Source organism: Entelurus aequoreus, linkage group LG02, assembly GCF_033978785.1.
Source record: "Entelurus aequoreus isolate RoL-2023_Sb linkage group LG02, RoL_Eaeq_v1.1, whole genome shotgun sequence".
Taxonomy (NCBI): domain Eukaryota; kingdom Metazoa; phylum Chordata; class Actinopteri; order Syngnathiformes; family Syngnathidae; genus Entelurus; species Entelurus aequoreus.
The window spans coordinates 66,702,574-66,730,415 of record NC_084732.1 but is presented as its reverse complement, the minus strand read 5'-3'; the positions used below and the strand labels follow the sequence as shown (position 1 = coordinate 66,730,415).

The 27,842-nt window shown below is 38.1% G+C and overlaps 1 protein-coding gene across 1 annotated transcript in view; it reads left to right on the top strand.

The window, feature by feature from the left end:
* The window catches only part of gas2b (growth arrest-specific 2b), a 74,289-nt gene extending 47,907 nt beyond the window's left edge, over positions 1–26,382 (top strand). The window contains exon 8 of the mRNA XM_062030914.1: positions 25,804–26,382. Within this exon, the coding sequence (XP_061886898.1) occupies positions 25,804–25,998 (195 nt within the window). The 3' untranslated portion in view covers positions 25,999–26,382. The remainder of the gene's footprint in view (positions 1–25,803) is intronic.
* The last annotated feature ends 1,460 nt before the right edge of the window (positions 26,383–27,842 follow it).

Below are 27,842 nucleotides of genomic sequence, written 5' to 3'. Positions count from 1 at the left end.
AGGAAGGACTCCTCATATTCTACTATTGTTTTCAATTGGAGCGAGAGAGATTCGGACCGAGAAAGCGACGATTACCCCATTAATTTGAGCGAGGATGAAAGATTCGTGGACGAGGAAAGTGAGAGTGAAGGACTAGAGAGGCAGTGCAGGACGTATCTTTTTTTGCTTTGACCGTAACTTATGTACAAGGGTTCATTGGATTCCACACTTTCTCCTTTTTCTATTGTGGATCACGGATTTGTATTTTAAACCACCTCAGATACTATATCCTCTTGAAAATGAGAGTCGAGAACGCGAAATGGACATTCACAGCGAATTTTATCTTTACGACAATACATCGGCGAAGCTCTTTAGCTACTGAGCTAACGTGATAGCATCTGGCTCAAATGCAGATAGAAACAAAATAAATAAATCCCTGACTGGAAGGATAGACAGAAGATCAACAATACTATTAAACCATGTACATGTAACTACACAGTTAATAATTCACAGCCTGGCGAAGCTTAACAATGCTGTTGCTAACGACGCCATTGAAGCTAACTTAGCAACCGGACCTCACAGAGCTATGATAAAAACATTAGCGCTCCACCTACGCCAGCCAGCCCTCATCTGCTCATCAACACCCGTGCTCACCTGCGTTCCAGCGATCGACGGCGTGACGAAGGACTTCACCCGATCATCCGTGCGGTTGGCGGCTAGCGTCGGCTAGCGTCGGCTAGCGTCGGCTAGCGTCGGCTAGCGTCGGCCAGCGTCGGCTAGCGTCGGCTAACGTCGGCTAGTGCGTCTGCTATGCAAGTAAGTCCTCCTGGTTGTGTTGCTGCAGCCAGCCGCTAATACACCGATCCCACCTACAACTTTCTTCTTTGCAGTCTCCATTGTTCATTAAACAAATTGCAAAAGATTCACCAACACAGATGTCCAGAATACTGTGGAATTTTGAAATGAAAACAGAGATTTTTTGTATTGGATTCAATGGGGTACCAATAGTTCCGTTTATATAGTGACGTCACGCGCATACGTCATCATATATAGACGTTTTCAACCGGAAGTTTAGCGGGAAATTTAAAATTGCACTTTATAAGTTAACCCGGCCTTATTGGCATGTGTTGCAATGTTAAGATTTCCTCATTGATATATAAACTATCAGACTGCGTGGTCGGTAGTAGTGGGTTTCAGTAGGCCTTTAAACTGTACTACTACTGACTTGCTGTACGCATATAAAACCGTTAGCTAATCATATACCATATTATGTTGCTATTATTCAGAGCTCATCTTTCCTAGTCGAATCACATTTACACATATTCAGAACATTGAGGTGTCACTACTCTTTTCTGCACTTAGAGCAGTGAGTGAGTACTTGGTGGAGAAACCCATGTTGGCAATTATATTACTGTAGGTCAGATGTATCTTGTCTAAGGTTGCCAGGGTTGTGCACATTACATCTCAGAAGGGTTCAGCACTTTATGCACAAACTCTCCAGATCAAGAAGTTTTAGAGGCTGTCGCTTGGCAACCTGGTTTTAGCTCCCGCAACAGATTTTCTATTGGATTGATATATCTATAGAGCAAGTTGATTATTTTGAGATCTTACTGTGCTTCTTCTTGAGCCACTGCTTTGTTGCCTTGGCCTTGGTCGCATGTATATTATTCTATGGTACTGACGGAGAGGCTGGGGAGGGCGGGTGGTGAGTAGGTTTTAGGATTGTTGAATAGTGTTTTGATCATTTTGGAAAACAGCGGAAGTAAGGGAAAGTGGTAAAACAGTAAACAGATTTGGAGTTTGTGAAATGGTATTTGTCTCCAGTAGTCCAGTCTACTTTAGCTTTTTTCGTTTAGTTACGAGTTGAATAGTTTGTTTTGACAGCTGGGAACGTAGCAATCACTTTTACGACGACAATTAGTTTGCTCACTGCAGTTACTATACACTTTTATTGTTAGGACATGCGGATGCTTTGTCTCATATTACATTATGTAAAGTCAAATAAACACTCTTTGTACTTGCTGTATGTATCATCCGAGCACATTGTTTGATCATTATCGGACAATTTTAATGAAAAAGTATTGGACAGCTATTGCTTTTTAATCCTGAAAACAAACGACGATACCCTATGGATGACACTGTATTTATTTTTAGACCCCCGGGTGACAAGCAGCTAGCAGCAAATTATGTGTCTCCATACACGCTCCCCTAAACTAATAATAATCACTGCATTTCTTAATATCTTAAGTATCATCATTAAGTAACATTATCACTGAAAGCAGAGGCGAAACATCTCACACAACAAAAGCAAGCCAGGAGCTGCATTAGTGACCTTTAAGATGTATATATTGAACCACGTTGCCAAAGAAAATAAGCAGCTATTAACAGAAAATGAACACGTAATTGAGAGGATAATATAACAACAACTCAATGTCAGCATTATCACAGTCATTACACGATTTGGATGAGGAGGGCTGATGGATCCATATATTGGTGTTGTCGATACTAAGGGTAGTATCAGTATATGAGGGATACTACAGTGTTTAGATCGATACTTTAATTTTCTCCATTTTTTTTTACTGTTTTTTGTAAATATTTACAAACTCATGGAATAATTCCCTGTAAGTAGGAGGACTTTCAAGGGGGGAAAAAACAAGGTCTTTAAATGAGTGGTAGATAGTAGTTTTTGTTTAGTTATTGTGTACTATTGGCTTTGTTTTGCTCAAATAATTGTATGTAATAAAAGAAAATAAGGAACTAATAAGTACGTGTGATCGATATCTGTATTGGACAATTTCATTCATGGATAATTGGTATTGGAATTGTCAGCATAAAACTCCGATCGAAAAATCCCTAGTTATGATTTTGAAGTTTGGATAGGATTTTTGGATTAATGAAACTGGCAGGAGGTTTCTAGAAATGTTTTTTATCAATTGGAAAAATAATGTATCAAGGAATATGGTTTACCCCAAAATAAATTATTATTATTATTATTAATGATACAAATAATATAATAATATCAATATTAATATACTTTTTTGGTATAAAAATAACAACATGCTAATTCATTTGTGGTTTTATCAGAAATGTGATTAACTGTTTTGCCGTTTTTTGAAGATGTTGGTGGCTTTCAGCCTCCTCTTGTCATTCACCACCTGTATGTTTCAGTACAAAGACTCAAGCAAAGGCCTTCTGGGAGGCAGGGTTGCTTGGCAACCAATGGTCTGGATAGGACTGAACTGACAATGATTTTATTCAGTACATAGCCCTTCAGCATAGAGTTCAGACCTGAGGGGAAAACAAACGTGGCTCTTTCAGGATGATTTTTGCAAAGATATGGCTGTTGTGTGCAGTTCAAATAACAGCCCTCTTGGGAGTCCATGTGCTTCCATGTGGGAGGAATTTTCCTTTTCAGATGTCTAAGATATGTTTACATAAAGTATTTATAGTTAGAGTAATGCTGTAGTACATAAGTCTTTTTATGAACCTTTCCATGTGTTATGTTTCTTAGTCGATTGGCTTACTCACAAGGCATTTATTGACTTGAATTGAATTTAACAGATACAGTTCCATGCACTGTAAAGAGCTAAAGGTAGGGTGGTATATAAGTATGGCGGTACCTCAACTTACGAACACATTGCGTTCAACGACCCAGCTTGCTACTCAATAACACTCGTATTTCAAATCAGTTTTTTCCAATTTCCTATTTCGGAAATCCATTTAATCTGTTCAAACATATAACATGCCTTTTGAAAAGATTAACACACTTTTAGTTAAGAAAAACCATACAGTAGTGTTTAGAACAAACAACTACAGTAGTTTTATTAAGTAATGTAATAATATTGTTCAGCAAACTTTTGTAGGTGTCTTCATAGAACTTGCTTCTTTGTAAAAATAGGAAGTAGTCAAAGTTGACAACAAGTGATATGTATGTTTTTCAGTGACGTGCGGTGAGGTTAATGTCTGGTGAGGCACTGCATCATCACAGTCAGATTTACAAACATATGAACCCTAAATAGTATCTTATTCACCATGTGATTGGCAACAGTTAACGGGTTATGTTTAAAAGCTCATACCAGCATTCTTTACACAACTGTAGCACATTTAATTAAAAAAAACATTATTATGGTCTTACCTTTCTTGCTGGACATCCACACAGCCAGACTTTGCATGTGTACCACGCCGTTTGAAAAGAACGGGTCTTCCGTCCCGAAGTCAAAAGCAAACCTTTTAGCTCCGGCGTTGGTATACCTTTAATTATTACCTCCTGCTTCGATTGAAAGTCCAGTTTAGAAAACTGTTTTATTTTACATATGTAATCCTCCATGTTGTTAATAAAAGTCCAAGCTAGAGGAAATAAACAATCGCTTGCAAACTTTTTTTTTTTTTTTTTCCTTCTGCGGCCGAGGAATGATCTCTGGGATCACTACCGCCCTCTACCACCAGGAGGCCGGATTACTGCGAGCCTCAACCAGTACGTCTTTTGCAGCAGATTTATGAATGCTCAGCACAAGAAATACGTTACACACATACAGTTTTTGACAAAATACACTGTACATTATATACCTCAGCTAACTAAACTATGCCATAGTTTAGTTAGCTGATATAATTCATATAGCAATGCAGTCTCACTGCACAGCAGCTCAGCAGTTAGCCGAGTCATTGTGCACAATCCATGTTGAGGCACAAATCAGTGATGTGCCTCACCGCACCATCTCTTCTCAGTATTTGAATGGCAAATGTGAAAATAAAAATAAAAATAATCTAAAACTGGTGAAGTTAAAAGGAAAATAACTTTAGTATAATCACTGGATACATTTAACAATTTAATTATTATTTTTTTCTTTTTACATTTTTTTTCTTTCCATGACGGCAGGTGAGGCCCCGCCTCCCCTGCCTCTAGTGACGGCACGCCACTGATGTTTTTGTACCGAAAGTCATGCTCTGTCATCCAGTTTATAGGGTCAGGAGTAAGAACGAACCAAAACACGTCAAACGCAGCATCAGCAGCTTCTCCATATTTTCATTGATAAATGTCTATGGCGTCACATTAGTACCAAAAATCCGAGCGCATAAAAACTGTTATCGCACGCTGATTTTCCACTTCGTGCGTGTGCGTGACACCCTTTTGCGCGCGCCTGGTGCCTTTGTGCGCGCGCGCGGTGCCTTTCTGCGCGCGCGCCGTCTCGGTCTGTGCGCTGTCATGTTTCATTTTGGTACTTTGGGGGTGGGCATGCTTAGACGGCCCCTTCTTTCTGATTGGCTCTGAGCATTTTTCATATGAGCCAATCAGAAGTATAGCAGGGCGGGTCATCGTCAATATGTATCAAGATTTACGGAGGAAGAAGTGGATCAAAAAATGTCGGCTGAAAAAGAGGTAAGTTGAGGGACACACTTATTTACATTATTGAACTGCTTTGGAGTGATTGTAAGGGTACTATTACTACTACTAATAATAATACATTTTTATTTATAAATCACTTTTCATACATTTAAAATGATGCTCAAAGTGCTTTACATAGTTAAAAACAAAATGAGAAATAACACCCACACCCCATGAAGACAGTCAAACATGTACATAAAAATAAACAAACAACAACAACAACAACAATTATAATAACAACACAATGACAATAGCCAATCACAGGAACCCTCTGGACGTGGAGATCCAGAGGGCTCTTTGAGGAAACACTAGATGATAAAATAAATGGATTAAAAATAATTAAAATACACATCAGGTAAAAGTCCAAAAATAATATGAAATAAGATAAGATATAATCAAACATAAAAATAAACTACAATATGAAAAACTATAAAATAAAATAAAATACAATAAAAACTGAAATATAAATATAATAAGACCATATAAAATAGGCTAAGATATGATAAAACATAAAAATAAGCTAAGATATGATAAAACATAAAAAATAACTAATACTAATAGAATAATCCTGCACATTGGGCCTAATAATTGTGTAGTAAAGTGGTTTTTGAATTCGAGCAATGTAATCTGAAAGATGTTTAAAATAACAACAATTAATGTTAATATTTTTGAAACAATATGCTTCTCATAACATGAGTATCTGTGTGCATGAGAGAGTGTAAAGAAAAGCATTGCTATAGTTTCACTTCTTCTGCCTTTGTTTTACAACGTACTTGAAGTTGTATTTTTCAAAGTCGGTCATTGAGTACTTTGGTACTTTGCCATCAATGCCCCCCTCAAAAAACCTCCTCTCCATCCCTGCCAGCATTTCTGTTTAGAAAAGGAAGATGCCAATTGGTTACTATAGAATACAGAAGTACAGTATATAACCAAAATGTGTAAGACCGATGACATGTCATGTCACAGCACATTTAATTTGAAGGTCAACAAATAAAACATACCAGTGTTAATAAAATAAAATAAATAAAACATACCAGCCCTACATGATTTTTCATTTACATTCAAATTTCGTAATGCAATCGAACAGAATGCAAAAGAGATGGGCTGGCTAGTAAGGCTAGGAAAGAGGTGTAAAATACAGGATGTTTCTGGCCAAAACGGGATACTTGACAAGTATTAGGACTATGATGAGAAGAAAAGTAATAAAACAAGCAACAAGCGAAACAACACACATGAATGTCTAACAGCAGGGATGCTGTGTGAACTAGCAAGTCCAGGTGCTTTTTTTTATTACACTCATGTGCAGTGCATTTAATGTTTTCAACTAAGATAGCAGTGGAGCCTCCATTCTTCTAACAAGTCAGTAAACCTTACAATCACTCCAAAGCAGTTCAATAATGTAAATAAGTGTGTCCCTCAACTTACCTCTTTTTCAGCCAACATTTTGTTATCCACTTCTTCCTCCGTAAATCTTGATACATATTGACGATGACCCGCCCTGCTATACTTCTGATTGGCTCATATGAAAAATGCTCAGAGCCAATCAGAAAGAAGGGGCTGTCTAAGCATGCCCGCCCCCAAAGTACCAAAATGAAACATGACAGCGCACAGACCGAGACGGCGCGTGCGCAGAAAGGCACCGCACGCATGCAAAAAGGCCCCGCGCGCGCACAAAGGCACCAAGCGCGCGCAAAAGGGTGTCGCGCGCGCACGAAGTGGAAAATCAGCGCGCGATAACAGTTTTTATGCGCTCGGATTTTTGGTACTAATGTGACGCCATAAATGTCCATCTAAACATTCATGGCCGCGTGCCGCGGAAGCTGGCTACAGTTTGTGTAATGCGGACTGACTCACCGTTATGACTGCTAACTGGTAGGACATGTTTTCAGTGGTTTGTTTCTCGGATTCGGTTATCCGCTACTACTCCTTCGCACCAATTTTCTTAGTTAGGGTGGTTGGAGGGCTGGATTGTGTCAATCTCTGCATGGCAAATCGCAACTTAATGCATAACAAAAAGCAGAGAGATGGCTTGCATCCTAAAATATTGGTAGTTTCAAGTATTTGTAAGTTGAGGTACCACTGCACAACGCTTTAGCGGTGTGGCTGTTCTAGCTACAATGGTGCCTTAGGCAATTAGTTTCAGTAATTACTCTGACACAGTAAAGCAGGCACATGGACAATTAGCAGGAGTACATTAAAAATATCAGAGGGTTGTACAATGTCCGTGGTTAATTGGTCATCAGTTAAAACCCATTTAGTTTTGTATTAACTGTATTTAAAACCCCATCTACTTAACACTCTTCCAAACTACAATCAATGCTATCAGCTTCTGTTTGTCTACAATACAGACACAGCCAGTAGCAGGTGCTCTCTCCATAGGGTCAGAGGTCACTGATGTTGGGCTTGATAGAGGTTCTGGTTCACAAATGTATATGGTTAATCTTTTGTTTAAACAGGGCTCTCATGTTCCGCCACAGACATCCTCCCCTACCACCGGAGGCGACTCACCCGAGTGTCCAAAACATGAGACCGCAAATCCGATGACACAACCAACCACAAAGTTGATCATCGAACTGCGGCTTAGGATTTCCTAGTGCCAAATGCACACATGGACACCCTTATGTTTGGACATGGTGTTTGTTATGGACAATCTGTGACGAACACAAAAGTCCAATAACAAATTCTGTGAGCTGGCACCCAGCTCACAGAATACCCGACTTCTATGGCCATTGGAGGGGTATTCATAGAAGTCTTCTATGTGACATCAAAATTAAACCTAAGGTGTAGCGTTGTCTATTGGTCAAATTTAGCACTAAATGTACTAAACGAGGTTGTTTGGCCCGCAGGCCTTGACTTTGACACCCATGCTCTAAACAGTTCACAAATGCTCTTGATGTGCGGGGGTAAAAATACTGGAACATAAATTCATGTTTAAGAAGGACTTACACTTTTCAAACGCAAAACATACACAAAGAATGTCCACAACTGGTTGACAACAGAGCAGTGGACAATAAGGTGCTTTCTGTAATTATCCATCCATCCATCCATCCATTTTCTACCCCTTATTCCCTTCGGGGTCGCTGGAGCCTATTCCAGCTACAATCGGGCGGAAGGCGGAGTACACCCTGGACAAGTCACCACCTCATCGCAGGGCCAACACAGATAGACAGACAACATTCACACTCACATTCACACACTAGGGCCAATTTAGTGTTGCCAATCAACCTATCCCCAGGTGCATGTCTTTGGAGGTGGGAGGAAGCCGGAGTACCCGGAGGGAACCCACTCAGTCACGGGGAGAACATGCAAACTCCACCCAGAAAGATCCCGAGCCCGGGATTGAACTCAGAACTACTGAGGACCTTCGTATTGTGAGGCAGACACACTAACCCCTCTGCCACCGTGCTGCCCCTTTCTGTAATTATAATTATTGCTATTACGATTTATATTTAACACAACAGTAAATTAATTTGACAATGAGCTCTAAGTATCTGCTTTTACTGCCATCTAGTGTGTACTTTTACGTCGGTTCAGTATAAAACGAGTAAAACATCAGGACAGCTTTTTTTTTTTTTGTGTGATTTTTGAGGTTAGGGTCACAAGGAACTCTTCAAACATTGATAACAAATCTAATTCATAAAATCACTAGTTGAAACAATGTTATTGGACAAAAATACGCCTCAAATACGTCATTTTTGGACGCGACAACAACAAAGGAAGCCCACATAATCCTTGAGCAGGGGTGTCAAACTAAATTTAGATCGGGGGCCACATGGAGAAAAATCTACTCCACAGTGGGCCGGACTGGTAAAATCACGGCACGATAACTTCAAAATACAGACAACTTCCAATTATTTTCTTTGTTTAAAAATAGAACAAGCACATTCTGAAATTGTACAAATCATAATGTTAGGGGTTTTTTACACTTACATGTTGCGGTTAATAGTATTCTATCTTTATTTGTCGTTATTTATATATTCTGAATAAATGATGTGATAATGTTCATCAGTCAACTCATTGTTGTTAATGTTCAATCTATCAAGATAAAATAATTAAATCAAAATCAAATTACAGTATGTCATTTATGTAGTTTGATAGTTTTTCTCGACTGATGTACTAACATCATGTGGTTTATTTTGTACATATGTGGCATTATCTACAAAGATACAAAGAATTGCTATTTTGACATCCTGTGGACACATTTAGAACAGCTGTTTCTTTCACTCTAAAATTTCAGGTACATTTTTATACTCCGCAAACTCATCCCGCGGGCCGGTTAAGACCTGTTCGCGGGCCTGATCCGGCCCTCGGGTCGTACGTTTGACACCACTGTCCGAGAGGGACCGCTTTGTGATATGTCAGTGTTTTTGTGCACATAATCGTATATTCTATAATTTGCACTACCTATTTCCTCAATTGAGAATGGAGCCTCCCAGTGAGCCGGACTCCATCCATCACCCTGAAGCGCACAGCTGCCACGGCGTGTGCAAAGAAACATGCCCTGAACCTCCTTCACTCTCCACCATGGTGACCTCCAGTCGAGTGTGTACATACCTTTGTAACGAGCACATACTATTGATTTGCAAGATAAAGTCATTAGCAGGGGGCTTAATCGGACAGCTTGTTAATGAGCGACTGAGCGTGACCGCCCCCTCCCCGCGTGTAAACTTCCAGCCGCCCGGCCCCCACCCGTCTTTCTGTCTATTCCCTCCGGAGACCATTCAATCACGGTGGCCTTGAAGTGCTCGGCCATTCTTTGGCGTGAAAAAAAGAGGAAAGCTGTCCTTTCTTCTCTCTGCCCAATTAGTCTCTCCTTTAGCTTTGTGACTGTGTCATTGGGACGAGAGACACTTACACTCCAACGATAATGCAGCATCCATTCTTTGTCCAACACATCATCTGCCTATGAGATAAAAGGAAGATGATGCACATTTCATTTCACACTTCCTGTTGACTCCTTTGAAGGATTATATTTGTCAATACACCTGTTGTTGAGACTAATTGGATTTCAAACATTATTGCATAAAATTGTGCCGATACTCAAGTTAGGGGTCCCCAAACTATGGTCCGGATCCGGCCCGCCAGAGTCCAAAATCCGGCCCGCGGAAAGTCCCAAGTTAAAAAGAATAAAATAAAAAAAAAATTTTGTATTATTATTTTAAAATCTGTCATTTCTAATCCATTTTCTACCGCTTGTTACCCTCGGTGTCTCCTAGCCGCTAAGGCAAATCATATTGTCTAAAAATGCATTTTCCCATCGATAACGTGACATCATCGCACTCGGGATATATATATATATATATATATATATATATACACTACCGTTCAAAAGTTTGGGGTCACATTGAAATGTCCTTATTTTTTAAGGAAAAGCACTGTACTTTTCAATGAAGATAACTTTAAACTAGTCTTAACTTTAAAGAAATACACTCTATACATTGCTAATGTGGTAAATGACTATTCTAGCTGCAAATGTTTTGGTGCAATATCTACATAGGTGTATAGAGTCCCATTCCCAGCAACTATCACTCCAGTGTTCTAATGGTACAATGTGTTTGCTCATTGGCTCAGAAGGCTAATTGATGATTAGAAAACCCTTGTGCAATCATGTTCACACATCTGAAAACAGTTTAGCTCGTTACAGAAGCTACAAAACTGACCTTCCTTTGAGCAGATTGAGTTTCTGGAGCATCACATTTGTGGGGTCAATTAAACGCTCAAAATGGCCAGAAAAAGAGAACTTTCATCTGAAACTCGACAGTCTATTCTTGTTCTTAGAAATGAAGGCTATTCCACAAAATTGTTTGGGTGACCCCAAACTTTTGAACGGTAGTGTAGTGTATATGTATATATATATATATATATATATATATATATATATATATATATATATATATATATATATATATATATATATATATATATATATATATATATATTACAAGCCTGTTTTGCAGGTTTCCCGAAAATAGGCTTGTAGGGATATATATATATATATATATATATATATATATATATATATGTATATATATATATATATATATATATATATATATATATATATATATATATATATATATATATATATATATATATATATATATATATATATATACATATATATACATATATATATATATATATATATATATATATATATATATATATATATATATATATATATATATATATATATATATATATATATATGTGAGTGTGAATGTTGTCTGTCTATCTGTGTTGGCCCTGCGATGAGTTGGCGACTTGTCCAGGGTGTACCCCGCCTTCCGCCAGGATGCAGCTGAGATAGGCTCCAGCGCCCCCCGCGACCCGAAGGAAATAAGCGGTAGGAAATGGATGGATGGATGGATATATTTATATTTATATATATTACAAACCTGTTTTGCAGGTTTCCCGATAATAGTCTTGTAGGGATGATATAGCCTCTGTGTTGTTTCCTGACCTAACGTATAATCCGCTCTACCCCGCGACTTGTCCAGGGTGTACCCCGCCTTCAGGGCGGTATAGCTCGGTTGGTAGAGTGGCCGTGCTAGCAAACTTGAGGGTTCCAGGTTCGATCCCCGTTTCCGCCATCCTAGTCACTACCGTTGTGTCCTTGGGCAAGACACTTTATCCACCTACTCCCAGTGCCACCCACACTGGTTTAAATGTAACTTAGATATTGGGATTCACTTTGTAAAAGTGATTTGAGTCACTAGAGAAAAGCGCTACATAAATATACAGTAATTCACTTCACTTCACTTCACTTCCGCCCAAATGCAGCTGAGATAGGCTCCAGCACCCCCCGCGACCCCGAACAGGACAAGCGGTAGAAAATGGATGGATGGATGGATGGATATATATGTATATATATATACAGCCCGGCCCCCGGCCAAATTTTTTTAACCCAATGGGGCCCCCGAGTCAAAAAGTTTGGCGACCCCTGACTTAAGTAATATGGGTGCCTATAATATATCTGTATATAACTCTAATTGTCCAATATCCACTCACCATTACTGTAAAGCAGGGGTGTCAAACTCATTTTAGCTGAGGGGCCACATGTAGGAAAATATCATGGCATGATGACTTAAAAATAAAGACAACTTTAGATTGTTTTCTTTGTTCTAAAATAGACCAAGCACATTCTGGAAGTGTTTTGGGGTTTCTGTACACTTACATGTTGCGGTTAATAGTATTCTATCTTTTTTTATCGTTATTTATACTTTCTGAATAAATGATGTGATAATGTCTAATAGGTGGGAAGTCTGGCAGAGTTTTAAAATACTCCCATTGGTGTTCATTTTTAATCAATTTCAATCTAATAGAAGATGAAATTAATAATAATATCAAAATCAAATTAGACTTAGACTTAGACAAATGTTAATGATCAACAAGGGAAAATGTTCTACACAGTAGCTCAGTTACAAAGGATGGAAAGTGTAAGGATGGAAAGGATAATGCAGGATAATGTAGCATATATGTAATATTTACATATTATATATACAGTACTGTATATGATATATACTAATATATTATATTATATTATATTTTTATATAATATATACAATATATAACAATTACCATGTGCAATATTACAGTGTATGTAACAGCTGCAGCATAAAATAGAGAGTAGATCCAGCAGAAAATAGACATTATAAACAAAGAGAGGTAGCAACATAGAAGCGGTCAAGATGTTATTAATGTAATTTTCGTCAACTCATGTACTAACATCATGTGGTTTACTCTGTACACATGTAGCATCATCTACAACAAAACTTGTGAATTTGGACCATGAATCACACATTAAGTTAGAAGGGGATGCGTCATATTTCAGCATATTTATGTGCGCCCATAGAATGTGTCCCCAGTCATAACCTGAAATGTACAGATTAAAAAATAAAATGTATTTGTGTAGAAATGTCCCAGGTTACATTACCAACATACATACTATCACTAATAAACAGCATAAGTACAGTGTCCAAACACGGTAGTGTTGACACGGCACAAAGCTCTACCCCTTTACCATGAATTGTTTTACGTGGACCCCGATTTACCATGAATTGTTTTACGTGGACCCCGACTTAAACAAGTTGAAAAAGTTATTCGGGTGTTACCATTTAGTGGTCAATTGTACGGAATATGTACTGTACTCTGCAAGTTACTAATAAAAGTTTCAATCAATCAATCAACCCCTCTGTAGTTGTGCGGTACAAAGAATGGCTATTGCGACATCCTTTGGACACATTTAGAACAGCAGTTTATTTCATTCAAAAATTTCAGTTAATTTTTAAACGTAGCAAACTCATCTCGCTGGCGGAATTAAACCTGTTGGCAGTGAAATATTTAAATTTATATGTACCGAATTTTGCGGACTATAAGGCGGACTTAAAATCCTTTTTTTTCCCTCAAAACTCGACAGTAACCCGGTGCGCCTAAAATAAGGAATACGTTTGGTTGAGCTTACCCACCTCAAAGTAATTTCATTTGGTACATGGTGTAATGATAAGTGTGACAAGTAGATGGCAGTCAAACATAAGAGATAAGCGTAGGCTGCACTGATTAATGTGCTTCAACATACGAGTATTATTATGGTGTGTGTATAAGGTAAGACATGTTATCTGGCGTTTTGTTTCGCAATATTATGCAAAAGCAACTTTTCTTACCTTCTGGTACCTGCTGATCTGTATTTGGGATCCGCATAAATCCTGAAAACTTGCGCGCGCCCGCCTTTGTAGTCCGTGCCGACACCGTAGTCGATAAGTTTCTTCTTTTTCTTTATATTCTTGTTATGTGACATTCATCCTACGCTGTTGCCATTTCTAATATAAACTAGTGTAAAGTTCTTACTTATATCTGTCAGTAAACTTGCCATGAATGCGCTAAAACATACCGGTGTAGTGAGTTTACATTATTCACGCAATGAGAAGATGCTGCTCCGTTATTGATTGAAGTAAAATCTGAATGTCATTAAAACAGTTAGCTCCATCTTTTGACACTTCCTCCACTCCCGTCCTTGCACGCTACACCGCTACAACAAAGATGACGGGGAGAAGACGCTGCCGAAAATGGCGCATCCGGAAACGACTGTCAGAAAGTGGCTTGAAGATGATCTGTAAAACATAATCTATGCAACATTTTGACCAAAGAACCACCATTACATGTTATGTAGACCACAAGAAAGTGTTTTACATTTAGAAAAAAAGAATAATAAAATGACTCCTTTAATGTGCCCTATAATCCGGTGCGCCTCATATATGAAAAAAGATACAAAAGTAGATAATTCATCGGCAGTGCTCCTTATAATCCGGTGCGTCCTATGGTATACGGTATATTTACATTTATTACGGAATGTGCAATAACCCACACCACCATGCTACTTTATCACACATGTACAAACTGTATGTAGTCAGAAAAATGCACCTGTTAAACTTTATTCTCTTCTTAATCTATTTGCACTATTCTTATTTATTTATTTATTTCTATTACCGTATTTTTCGGACTATAAGTCGCAGTTTTTTTCATTGTTTGGCCGGGGGTGCGACTTATACTCAGGAGCGACTTATGTGTGAAATTATTAACACATTACCGTAAAATATCAAATAATATTATTTAGCTCATTCACGTAAGAGACTAGACGTATAAGATTTCATGGGATTTAGCGATTAGGAGTGACAGATTGTTTGGTAAACGTATAGCATGTTCTATATGTTATTGAATGAATCTTACCATAATATGTTACGTTAACATACCAGGCACGTTCTCAGTTGGTTATTTATGCGTCATATAACGTACACTTATTCAGCCTGTTGTTCACTATTCTTTATTTATTTTAAATTGCCTTTCAATTGTCTATTTTTGGTGTTGCGTTTTATCAAATAAATGTCCCCAAAAAATGCGACTTACGTATATATGTTTTTTTCCTTCTTTACTATGCATTTTCGGCTGGTGCGACTTATACTCCGGAGCGACTTATACTCCGAAAAATATGGTAGTTTGTTTTCTATTGCATGTCTACACCAGAGAAAGAACTGCTTTTAATTTGTATTGTACGTGTGCAAAGTGACGATAAAAGGCATTATTTTATCTTCCACTGTTGCCAACCGTTTCTTGAAAAACAGGCTTTTTGTCTACTGTATTTAGAAAGAAAAGAATATGTCCCATACGGAGTCTTTGCTCCAATATACACAGTATAAAATGACCATTAAAACTAAGGCAAGCAATTGTTAAATAGCAACAGTAAAACACTGTAAAATCCTAAATAGTTTATCACAGAAGTAAATGCAGTGGATTCCAGCAAACCAAGAAACAGTAGACAACTTAAATCACTTTGGTTATAATACGTTAAAAACACATGACTTTACTTTTACAGCATACCCTAATTGTTTTAGGGGGTTGTGTTAAAGCATTAGCTTAGTTTACTTTTAGCTAACAACATGCTTTCTTGTATTTTCGTGGCAAGTCGTTTCAGACATTGAGGGGTTATGTCTCAGTGCTTCATCGTAAATGAACCACGTTGTGTGTTTAAGTGTGTTGGAACTGGTTGCAAGCAGCTATTTATCAGATACAGAACATTTAAGGCCAAGTTTTAATAGCTCACTTGAAGGAACATGTCGCAGAAGGCCATGTTGTGAGTTGTCCAGTGAAAGGTTGTACAAATACGTTTAGGTTCCGCTCACATGTCTCAAAAACACTGGCATTTTGCAGATATTAGTATTGGTGACAGTGCAGCTGTTGTTAGCGTGTGTGCCTCACAGTGAGAAGGTTTAGAATACTGAGTGACTCATTTCAATTGCCAGGATTTTTCCTAAAGAAACAAATGACAGACTGAATGACTAAGCACAGCACAGCATTGCTTGCGCAATACATACTTACCTTGGCGGGAGAAAAAATTGTTCCCACCATTCGTGTTTTATTTTGAAAATATTTCAATCACTTAATTACATTACATTGTGTTTTTTTATGATATACATGATCTCAATTAGCTGAGTATCAAAAGTATTGATATTTAGTTTTGAGAATCGATATTAGACTATATAGATCCACTATCGGTAATATCGATAATTCCGTATCGATCCGTACATCCCTACTTGTAACTGTGATTGTATTATTAGGCAATTAGCTCTTCATTTGATTATTAGCATTATTTATCAACACACTGCTTTGAAGTCAGAAGTCAAGACCATATTAAAGATCAGCTGTTACATCAAATTAAAAAGAACTGCAGTACGATATATTTTTGTCAAAATTTAAATCCAATCGACAAGAAAGATGGAGTGTCATATTGACGAACATTATTTCCATGTTTTTTTGGGCCACATAAAATGACGTAGCGGGCCAGGTGTGGCTCCCACGCCTTGAGTCTAATACCTGTGACCAACGCAGTACAGTTTTCTCTTTATTCTTATGTATTTATTTTAAATGTATTTTTGTTTCTAAAAAACAACAATATTATTGGCCCATGTGGCTGGACAGAATAGGTTATTCAATTGAATAGAAAAAAGTAAGTTTTCCTTGTATTTTATTCACTTAATTTTGTTATTTTGCACTCACAAGTTAGTTGTTGAAAAATGTGTTTTGCACGTATTCGTATTACTCTAAAATAAAATATTTGTTAGATTTGAGTTATATAACAGTATAAAAAAAAAAATCTTTACAATTTTACTGCTGAGGTCTGTGTAAAGCAGAGTGCAGCCCCATTTGTGGCCTACAACATATTGCAGAGATAGAATCAAACAAATAAAAAACAGCTAAAACACTATGGAGAAAAAGCTGACATGTTGACACTAACAGCTAATAATAATATTAACACACGCTGTCACTTATAACACAAAGCTGATACAAAATTCGGCCTTCTTTTATTTTCCAAAATAAAAAGTATCAAAATGTCCCCTGCATGCTTTGACTTTTTAGTATGCAGCCCTTGATGGAAAGGCTGTGTTGTTGATTGTTGTCCTTATAATACTGGGTATGAAACCACAAATGCTCACCACATGGTGGTGCTGCACGAAAACATCAGCATTAATAATGTTTTTTTATGTTCCCATAATGAGTCATCCAATAACGTTGAGATGCTTACAAAAGCAATGTCATCTTTACTGTAAATTGTGTTAGGGCTTACTGTTCCCTCCCAACAGCCTCAGAATCTGTGGATCTGGCTCAAGTCTGACTCCTACTGGCAGATGATTGAAACTCCTATGTCCCGAGGGAGCGTATTCATTTTTCAACAGGGCGAGAGGCGTCAGTAGACCAGGCAGGGAGGAGTCGGGGGAATCCGGAGGATGGTTTATAGCTTGGGTTCTTAACCTTTTTGACCTCGGGGCCCAATTTGTCCACGACAGAGGGGCCCGGGACCCACTCGAATATTAACACTGAATTACAAGTCTTACTCTTGATTTGAATCGTATTCAAGAACTATATCTAAGCTACTTATAATTTACCAGGATGAACCTAAAATAATGTAACTAAAACCTAAAAATAATTATTAATCAAATATACTACAAAAGGGACTCATAAAACTGCTGAAAAATAAAAGTACACACAATTACGCAGTGCTAAAATGAATACATTCGAACTAAATTTATAATTGATAATATGCATGTTTCTTAAATAAAATGTCAATAAAATTAAAGTGCAAATGAAAATACAGCTTGACCACTTTAAGTCATAATTTTTGCGCTTAAAAAACCCTCTCTATGACATTAGCTCCGAATTTTTTCTGTTTATTTGAGATTTTCAATTACTGCCTACAAATGGTGGAAACGTGTATTTCATCTGAGTTCTGCTGTGGCACAGCTGAGAAACAAAAAATGTTTGGCCTCCCTCTAGGGGGCGCTCGCGGCAGACTATTGAGGGAGAATCCCCTGTTCATGTGCGTATCAACATATTTAGACCATCAGGAATGAAGATATCAGACATATCATACAGTAAGTTATATTAGCAATATCATTGTACATTTTTTTAGCTGCTGGATGTTTTAAGGGAGTAATTCAAACAAATTTTGGTGTCTGTTGGCATTTTTTTTTTTTAAATGGTGTTTGTTTGTTTTTTTTTAATATGAGAAAACTTTTCGCAATATGCATTTTATTGCAAATGGATCATTCTAGACACACTGGCACCCCCAGAGTGCATGTTTAGTTTGCTAAAAATAGGCTGTGTTGTCGAGATCGCACTTCTATATCACCCAGAAAAAATGGTTCGTATCATATATGTCAGCTGTTTATTCCACAACATAACAAAACAGTATGACATCATGAATGGAGTGTTTTCATTGGCACAACCGTATAGCACATGCAAAAATCTCATTTAAATAGGTCAGCCTGCTCCACTTTCATACATGTTATCAATATTCCACGCAGTCTTAGTAGATCACCAGGAACACACCCAGCAATAGCACTCTCAATGTTTTACATTGCACACGCTATTTAGCACTTGTTATTTGGATCTTAGTAGATGAGGCCCCATGTGCATATATTTCGCAGAATTCTAGAAGAAATTGATCATTAACGCACACTTGTTAAACAATGTTAAACGAGCGTTAAAAAGGTGTTTGTTAGTCAATCCGACGTGCAAGAATCGTGTATTAATTAAGCAAAATGAAGTTAGTGAAACAACCAGTTTGTGTTGATGTTCAGATTTCCTGTGTTCGTGAATGCACCGCGGTGTGATTGCTATTTAATGATGGAGGTTAGAGAATGTTGCTAGGTTAGAGAGCGACGGTGATGGATTTTTTTCAATGCATTCTCACTCGTAAAAAAAACGTAAATAAAATTCAACTTACAGCGGAGCCAATTTGAGGTCATCTATTCTGCCCATTAAACCCAATAAATAAAACCTGACAAAAATACTCCATTTACATTTCGTGACTTGAATATTACCCAAATATTAGTGATATCGTTATTATAAGCGCTAATGCAGACAAACTATTTATAGCGTGGGGGGGTCACAAACTTTCATGCTAAAGATGACACGATCTACTGATCAGCTGCTTCCTCGTTTCCTTGCTCATCAAACTCTATTGTAGATCATAAGTCATGCCTCTCACCTGGATAGTAGAAGGACGAGGACGTATTCCGACAAGTTGGTACACTTTGGCAGAAAATTTAGACCCGGGATGGCGAGAACGGAGGATTGTGAGACATTCTTCATCTAAATGGGAATATATGAACATCTTAGCCATCGGCATCCTAATGACAGCAGACATTGTACAGTAAGTGATGTTTTATTAGGTTTGTTGGCTCTCATGAAGTCTGCAGTGAGTAAACACCAGAGATGTAGTGAAAAAAAGCAAACGTGTTGCGTTTTTTTAAATTAATGCGCCACATATGATTAAAATGAGCAAAGTACGTAAATAATAAATGTTATTATAAATGTGCCTGTTCCTACAATACATATATACTTACAACATGTATATACAATCTTAGTGGTGGTGTTTGAATGTTTTAAATGACTTTATAGGAGAGGGGCTCCTATAGGCACCATTTATTTAATATTTAGAATGCATTAAAAAAATACATCCGTCGTCACGTCTTTCATAATGATTGTGAACAAATTTAAAAAAGAGTGCAGTTCCCCTTTAACAGCTTCAACTTCTGTTTGTGTATGCTAGAAGCCTCGCCTACAGAAACAAAGACAGTGGATGACTGACAAGATGCTTCACTCTGTCATTCACATTCCACAATAGATAACTAAAAAAATATGGGCACATTTGTCTTCACCTTATGGGATGTACGAAATGGGGTAAGGAATAAGTGGTTACATTTTGGGGCTGATCCGAATCAGACTTTTTTACTCAGGCAGGTAGGGCCTGGCGGAGGTCTGGGCTTTCCAAGTGCTTATCTCGTTAGATGTGTGTGTTATCATTAGGGATGGGTCCCTTTCATTTTTCAATGGATACGGTATCAATTCCCAACGGTACCAATTTTCAATGCTTTTGTTTGTTTTTAAATGTGTTAATAAATGTTAATTATTTAATAATACATTTATTTTTGAGTCATTTAACATTAAACACTGAATTGTGTTATCCAGCTGTTATATCTTAATTTCTTACACTCCTGAGTTTTATTTGCAAACATTATCAAGGAGACTTTTCATGCAGTTGCAATAGCAAAATGTTAGTTAGATTGGAGACCCAACAAAGCAACCAAGAGAGCCGACTCCACCCTCAGACACCCATCTGGACTTGCAAGGCCAAGTCCATAGTTCTCACACGTAAAAAAGGGTGGAGTGCCATCTCTGGGTTGGGGAGGCGCTCTTGCCCCAAGTGGAGGAGTCCAAGTACCTTGGGGTCTTGTTCATGAGTGAAGGAAGAGTGGATTGTGCGATCGACAGGCGGATCGGTGCAGCATCTGCAGGGATGCAGAAAAAGGAGCTATTGGTCGATGTATGTTCCCATCCCCACCTATGTTCATGAGCTTTGGGTTATGACAAATTAAAGTCGCTTCTCCTCCAGATGGATAAGAGCCAGATGAGGTGGTTCAGGCATCTGGTCAGGATGCACCCTGGGGAGGTGTTTAGGGCACGTCCAACTGGTAGGCGGCCACAGGGAAGACCTAGAACATGTTGGGGAGACTATGTCTTCCGGTTGGCCTAAGAACGCCTCGGGATCCCCCAGGAAGAGCTAGGTAGAGGGAAGTCTGGGCTTCTCTGCTTAGGCTTTTTCTCCCGCAACCCGATTTCAGTAAGCATAAGAAGATGGATGGATGGAAAGATGGCAGTAGTGTATAGGCTACTTAGTTTGTGTTGCTTCAGCCAAGAAGTAGTCTTTGCCATTAAAGGCCTACTGAAATGATTTTTTTTTTATTTAAACGGGGATAGCAGATCCATTCTATGTGTCATACTTGATCATTTCGCGATATTGCCATATTTTTGATGAAAGGATTTAGTATAGAACAACGACGATAAAGTTCGCAACTTTTGGTCTCTGATAAAAAAAAAGCCTTGCCCCCACCGGAAGTAGCGTGACGCAGTCAGTTGATAGCCTCCTCATATATTCCTATTGTTTTCAATGCAGCTAGAGCGATTCGGACCGAGTAAGCGATGATTACCCCATTAATTTGAGCGAGGATGAAAGATTCGTGGATGAGGAACGTTAGAGTGATGGACTAGAATGCAGTGCAAGACATATCTTTTTTCGCTCTGACCGTAACTTAGGTACAAGCTGGCTCATTGGATTCCACACTCTCTCCTTTTTCTATTGTGGATCACGGATTTGTATTTTAAACCACCTCGGATACTATATCCTCTTGAAAATGAGAGTCGAGAACGCGAAATGGACATTCACAGTGACTTTTATCTCCACGACAATACATCTACGAAACACTTTAGCTACGGAGCTAACGTGATAGCATCGTGCTTAACTGCATATAGAAACAAAATAAATAAATCCCTGACTGGAAGGATAGACAGAAGATCAACAATACTATTAAACCATGGACATGTAAATACACGGTTAATGCTTTCCAGCCTGGCGAAGGTTAACAATGATGTTGCTAACGACGCCATTGAAGCTAATTTAGTAACGGGACCTCACAGAGCTATGATAAAAACATTAGCACTCCACCTACGCCAGCCAGCCCTCATCAACTCATCAACACCCGTGCTCACCTGCGTTCCAGTGATCGACAGAAGGACGAAGGACGAAGGACTTCACCACGATCATCCGTGCGGTCGGTGGCTAGCGTAGGCTAGCGCGTCTGCTATCCGAGTCAAAGTCTTCCTGGTTGTGTTGCTGTAGTCCGCCGCTAATTCACCGATCCCACCTACAACTTTCTTCTTTGCAGTCTTCATTGTTCATTAAACAAATTGCAAAAGATTCACCAACACAGATGTCCAGAATACTGTGGAATTATGAGATGAAAACAGAGCTATTTTGTATTGGATACAATGGGGTACCGATACTTCTGTTTCACTGGTGACGTCACGCGCATACGTCATCATCCAAAGACGTTTTCAACCGGAAGTTTAGCGGGAAATTTTAAATTGCACTTTATAAGTTAACCCGGCCGTATTGGCATGTGTTGCAATGTTAAGATTTCATCATTGATATATAAACTATCAGACTGTGTGGTTGGTAGTAGTGGGTTTCAGTAGGCCTTTAAGTTGTACCAGTCTTTTCTTCAGTCCAGGCCAAGGCCAAAGTATTTATTTATTGTAACATGCATGTAGTTGTAGATGTAGTTTTCAATACCAAATTTGGAGGCGTTGAAATCGCCATATAAAATCCCTAATACTATTCAGTAGCATGTCCAGGGCAAATCCAATGTAAACTAGCATCAAGCTAGTGTATATTGAAACATTGAGCCTTATAGTACTTTTGAGCACCTTCTTCATGCTTTTTTTAGCATTATAAATTATAACATTACCTAGAAGAGGTGGTCCAGCTGGGTGCCTAAATGCTTGTTTACCCGCCAAGTTTTTGAGCCAGTCCCGAGTCTGCAACCGGATGTGACATCACGTGAAACAAAGGTATCGAAATATGGCACCGTTCAATCTGTGAATCGGTACCTACAAACGGAAACCGGTCGGTAAATATAAAAGTACCAAATTTGGTATCGGTCCCTAGTCGTCAGATGATATTTCATATTCTTATCAAACCGAGCTCTATCCATCCTATCCCAGCTGCCCTCGGGCGGAAGGCAGAGTTCACACCGGGGCAGCATAGCTCGGTTGGTAGAGTGGCCGTGCCAGCAACTTGAAGGTTCCAGGTTCGATTCCCGCTTCCGCCATCCTAGTCACTGCCGTTGTGTCCTTGGGCAAGACACTTCACCCACCTGCTCCCAGTGCCACCCACACTGGTTTAAATGTAACTTAGATATTGGGTTTCACTATGTAAAGCGCTTTGAGTCACTAGAGAAAGGCGCTATATAAATAAAATTCACTCACTCACACTCACACAATTTTGTTGGAGGCCACTACTAAAACGACAATAACATTTTTGTATAGCACATGCACAAATCTTACATCTTGCGGCTAACAATTCCAAATAAAATAAATGTGTGCATTTTCTTTGCTGCTCTGGTAGAATCCCGGTTAATACTGCCCTTGCTTTTATTCTGAAGCTTACTTTGCACTGAACAGGAAGTCAACGCTGTGGAACTGTCGTCATTTGATTCACGCTTCATAGTGATATTGATGACAATAATAAAACACACAAATGTCAACATACTGTACACAAGTTATATGTACAGTATGTATATATATATGTATAAATGTGTATATATATATATATATATATATATATATATATATATATATATATATATATATATATATATATATATATATATATATATATATATATATATATATATATATATATGTATATATATATATAGTTATAAGTTAAGGGTATCAGACACTATAACATAATAACATATATACATATATATATATATATATATATATATATATATATATATATATATAGTCGAGGTCTCTGTGGTTTATCCGTTATACAGTGCTCAATACTGGGGTAGAGCGGAATATACGTTAGGTCAGGAAAAAACATTCTGCTCATCAGGGGATTTTATAAAATACCTTGACGAGCAGGGAATCCCGCGAAACAGGCTTGTAGGGATGATATAGCCTCTTGTGTTTTTTCCTGACCTAACGTATACATATATATATATATATATATATATATATATATATATATATATATATATATATATATATATATATATATATATATATATATATATATATATACTACCGTTCAAAAGTTTGGGGTCACATTTAAATGTCCTTATTTTTGAAGGAAAAGCACTGTACTTTTCAATGAAGATAACTTTAAACTAGTCTTAACTTTAAAGAAATACACTCTATACATTGCTAATGTGGTAAATGACTATTCTAGCTGCAAATGTCTGGTTTTTGGTGCAATATCTACATAGGTGTATAGAGACCCATTTCCAGCAACTATCACTCCAGTGTTCTAATGGTACAATGTGTTTGCTCATTGGCTCAGAAGGCTAATTGATGATTAGAAAACCCTTGTGCAGTCATGTTCACACATCTGAAAACAGTTTAGCTCGTTACAGAAGCTACAAAACTGACCTTCCTTTGAGCAGATTGAGTTTCTGGAGCATCGCATTTGTGGGGTCAATTAAACGCTCAAAATGGCCAGAAAAAGAGAACTTTCATCTGAAACTCGACAGTCTATTCTTGTTCTTAGAAATGAAGGCTATTGCACAAAATTGTTTGGGTGACCCCAAACTTTTGAACGGTAGTATATATATATATATATATATATATATATATATATATATATATATATATATATATATATATATATATATATATGTGTGTGTGTATACAGTATGTTGACATTGTAGCACTAAATGACATACAGTACACTCTTGTACATTTTATATCGACATTAGCGCTCGTCCATGGATGTCGACGTCGATTTAAGCAAGTCTTTTTATGTTAGTTTTTTTTTAATCATTGTTTGCTGGATGTATGTTGATGTAGTAAAACGACGTTCAAACTAAACAAAAACGCTTGGATGGACGACAGGTGTGGTGCACGTGCATCAAAATAAGACCATAAATCAAGCAATGGGGATGATTGGGCAGGAAAAAGAAGGATGTTAATGGTATTCAGGTCCTATAAGGGAGAAAAAAATACCCATTGGGGATGTCGGACTTGACCTCCGTCAACCCTCAACATTTTAATCTGGACGATGCCAGCTGAGATGCAGCACGTCTGGGCTGCTCCCTCCATGGCTGCGGAGCGTGTGCCATTGATTTGTCATCCCGCACGTGTGACATGTGTCTCCCCACATATCTGCTGGTATGATCACATTCTTAATGACTGCTTAATGAAGGCTTTGTTGGCGATAAAGCAAGGAGGGGCGGGGAGCTGGCAGGACAATAGGCTGCTTTGCGAGGCCCCCTGGGAATGTCAACATCCCCCTGGGACTTGTGGGTGTGCATTGGATTCATCTCAATCCCCATTTCATCTTCTTTTTTTTCTTTTTTTTTTCCTTTCCCCGGCGTGACATTGTGGCGGTTGTTGCCATGGCAGCAGTGGGTTTGAAGCTCTGAGGCTGTGAATGATGCGTCGACTCCGAGACAGCAGACCTTTTTCTGCAACAGCTGTCAGCCGCACACGCCAAGGCTGTACGCTTTTATTCAAAAACGAGTGCACACTCCTTGGCATGTGTGTGGTTACGGCTTTTGTGCGTCACCGCTGGTGTGTGCACGCATGCTCAAATATGGATTAGTCTGCCGTGTGAGCTCAGCTGGTGCCGTCGGTGCCGTTTCATTTGGTTTAATGAGATTTTGACAAAGCTATCCCAGAGACCATTTGACATTTATGCAAGGGAAGCTTGTAAAAATTGCAATGTTTTGACTGTACAGAATAGTCGTCCATAACCCAAGATAGTGGCGATAAAACAACAATGTGACTGTCCTTTTGTTTTTTGTTTTTTTATGTCGCAGATGCTGAACGAGCGTCACGTTATGGTACGCGTGGGTGGAGGCTGGGAGACTTTTTTAAGCTACCTGCAGAAACATGACCCCTGCAGAGGAGGAGCGGTGGTCAGGGGCTGTCGGGACAAAGTAAAGCCACTCGCTTGTCACATGTCACCTGACAGCTACATGGTGGTGAACGCCCATTACCGCGACAAGAAGTAGGCTCCTTCATCCAAGCCAAAGGTGTCCAAAGTGCGGCCCCGGGGGGGGGCCATTTTTGACTACACATTTTAAAAATAAAATTTTTAAACAAAAATTTGAAGTAAAAGAGCAAAGAAGTGAAATGTAATAAGAAAAACACAAAGCTTTTTTGAACTGTCAGTACTCAAAAATAATAATTAATCAAAATTATTGTTGTTGTGAATTATTGACCTATTTAAGGTTCTAATTACTTCCCATCAAATATTCCACTTTGGAATGTATTTTTAGTGGAAGTTGTTTTACAAATATAAGTCTCCAATTACTTCCAATCAAATATTCCACATTTTTAAGGGGAAAACTATTGCATATTTTGTGTTTTTGCCATGAAAAACTGAGTTTTGACAAAAAGGGGATACAAAATAAAAAATTTTTTTACATAGACAGATAGACCGTAAATTGATCTCCAGCAGGGGTGTCAAACGTACGGCACGTGGGTCGGATCAGGCCCGCAAACAGGTTTTATCCGGCTCGCGGGATGAGTTTGCTAAGTATAAAAATTAGCCGAAATTTTTGATTGAAAGAAACTGCTGTTCTAAATGTGTCCACTAGATGTCGCAATAGCAATTCTTTGTATCTTTGTAGATTATGCTACATATGTAAAAAATAAATAAACCATGTGATGTTTTCGAGGAAAATGAGCAAACTACATAAATAACATACTGTAATTTGATGTTGAGATTATTTTTGTATCTTGATAGATTGAATATGAACACCAATGAGTTGACTGATGAACATTATCACATAATTTATTAAGAAAGTATAAATAAAGACAATTAAAGATAGAATACTATTATCCGCAACATGTAAGTGTAACAAAACCCGACAATGTTATGATTTGTACATTTTCAGAATGTGCTTGTTCTATTTTCAAACAAAGAAAACTATCTGAAGTTGTCTTTATTTTGAATTTATCGTGTCAGTACTCAAAAATAATAATGAATCAAAATGATTGTTGTTATGAATTATTGCCCTACTTAAGGTTCTAATTACTTCCCATCAAATATTCCACTTTGAAATGTTTTTTTTTTTGTTTGACATAAAAAAATTACATTTTTCTTTGACAGAAAGAGAATAAAACAAAAAAAACAAAAAAAAATTAAATAGTTTTTGAATATAATAGAAGGATAGATCTGAAGAAGATGATTTAGAGACTTAAATTTAAAAAAATTAAAATAAATATAAGACTTATTTTTAACAATTTTATGAGTGGGGCCTGGAATTTCCACTTAATGTAAATCTTTGTGGCAACTCGCCACGGCAAAATATTAGCCGCCACACCTTAAAAATGTGTGTGTTTTACCTAAAAAAAAAAGAAAAGTAATATAAAGTATTGTAGCCTCCAGAAGAAGTCACACACAGTTTGAAGCTCTTTTGAACTTTTCTTGCCAATCTTATGCTAACAACACGCCCAATTCTAACAAGTGTTTCATCCGTGCACACACGTCTCCGTGTTTCACTCCTAGACACGCAACAAGACTTTCTACACCAATACGGTGTGGTCAAGACCACGGAAACGATGAACATCATAACACACTGATATACACTTTAACACCAGCAGGTAGTTACAGTGTGAATGGATATATGTAGTATATTATTTGCGCACTATTGATTAATGATGCACCGAAAATTTGGCCGGCGAAAAAAGACGTATGTTGATCATCGGAACAGCACTGCCGAAACCGGATGTTTTGATGACGTAAGCAATACGTACAGGGTTGCCTGGAGCGGAGGCAGTATGTCTGTCTAACTTATCCGGGTTATATCCGCGGACAGCGATCTACAAAATTTAAGGTGGCAATGGTGGC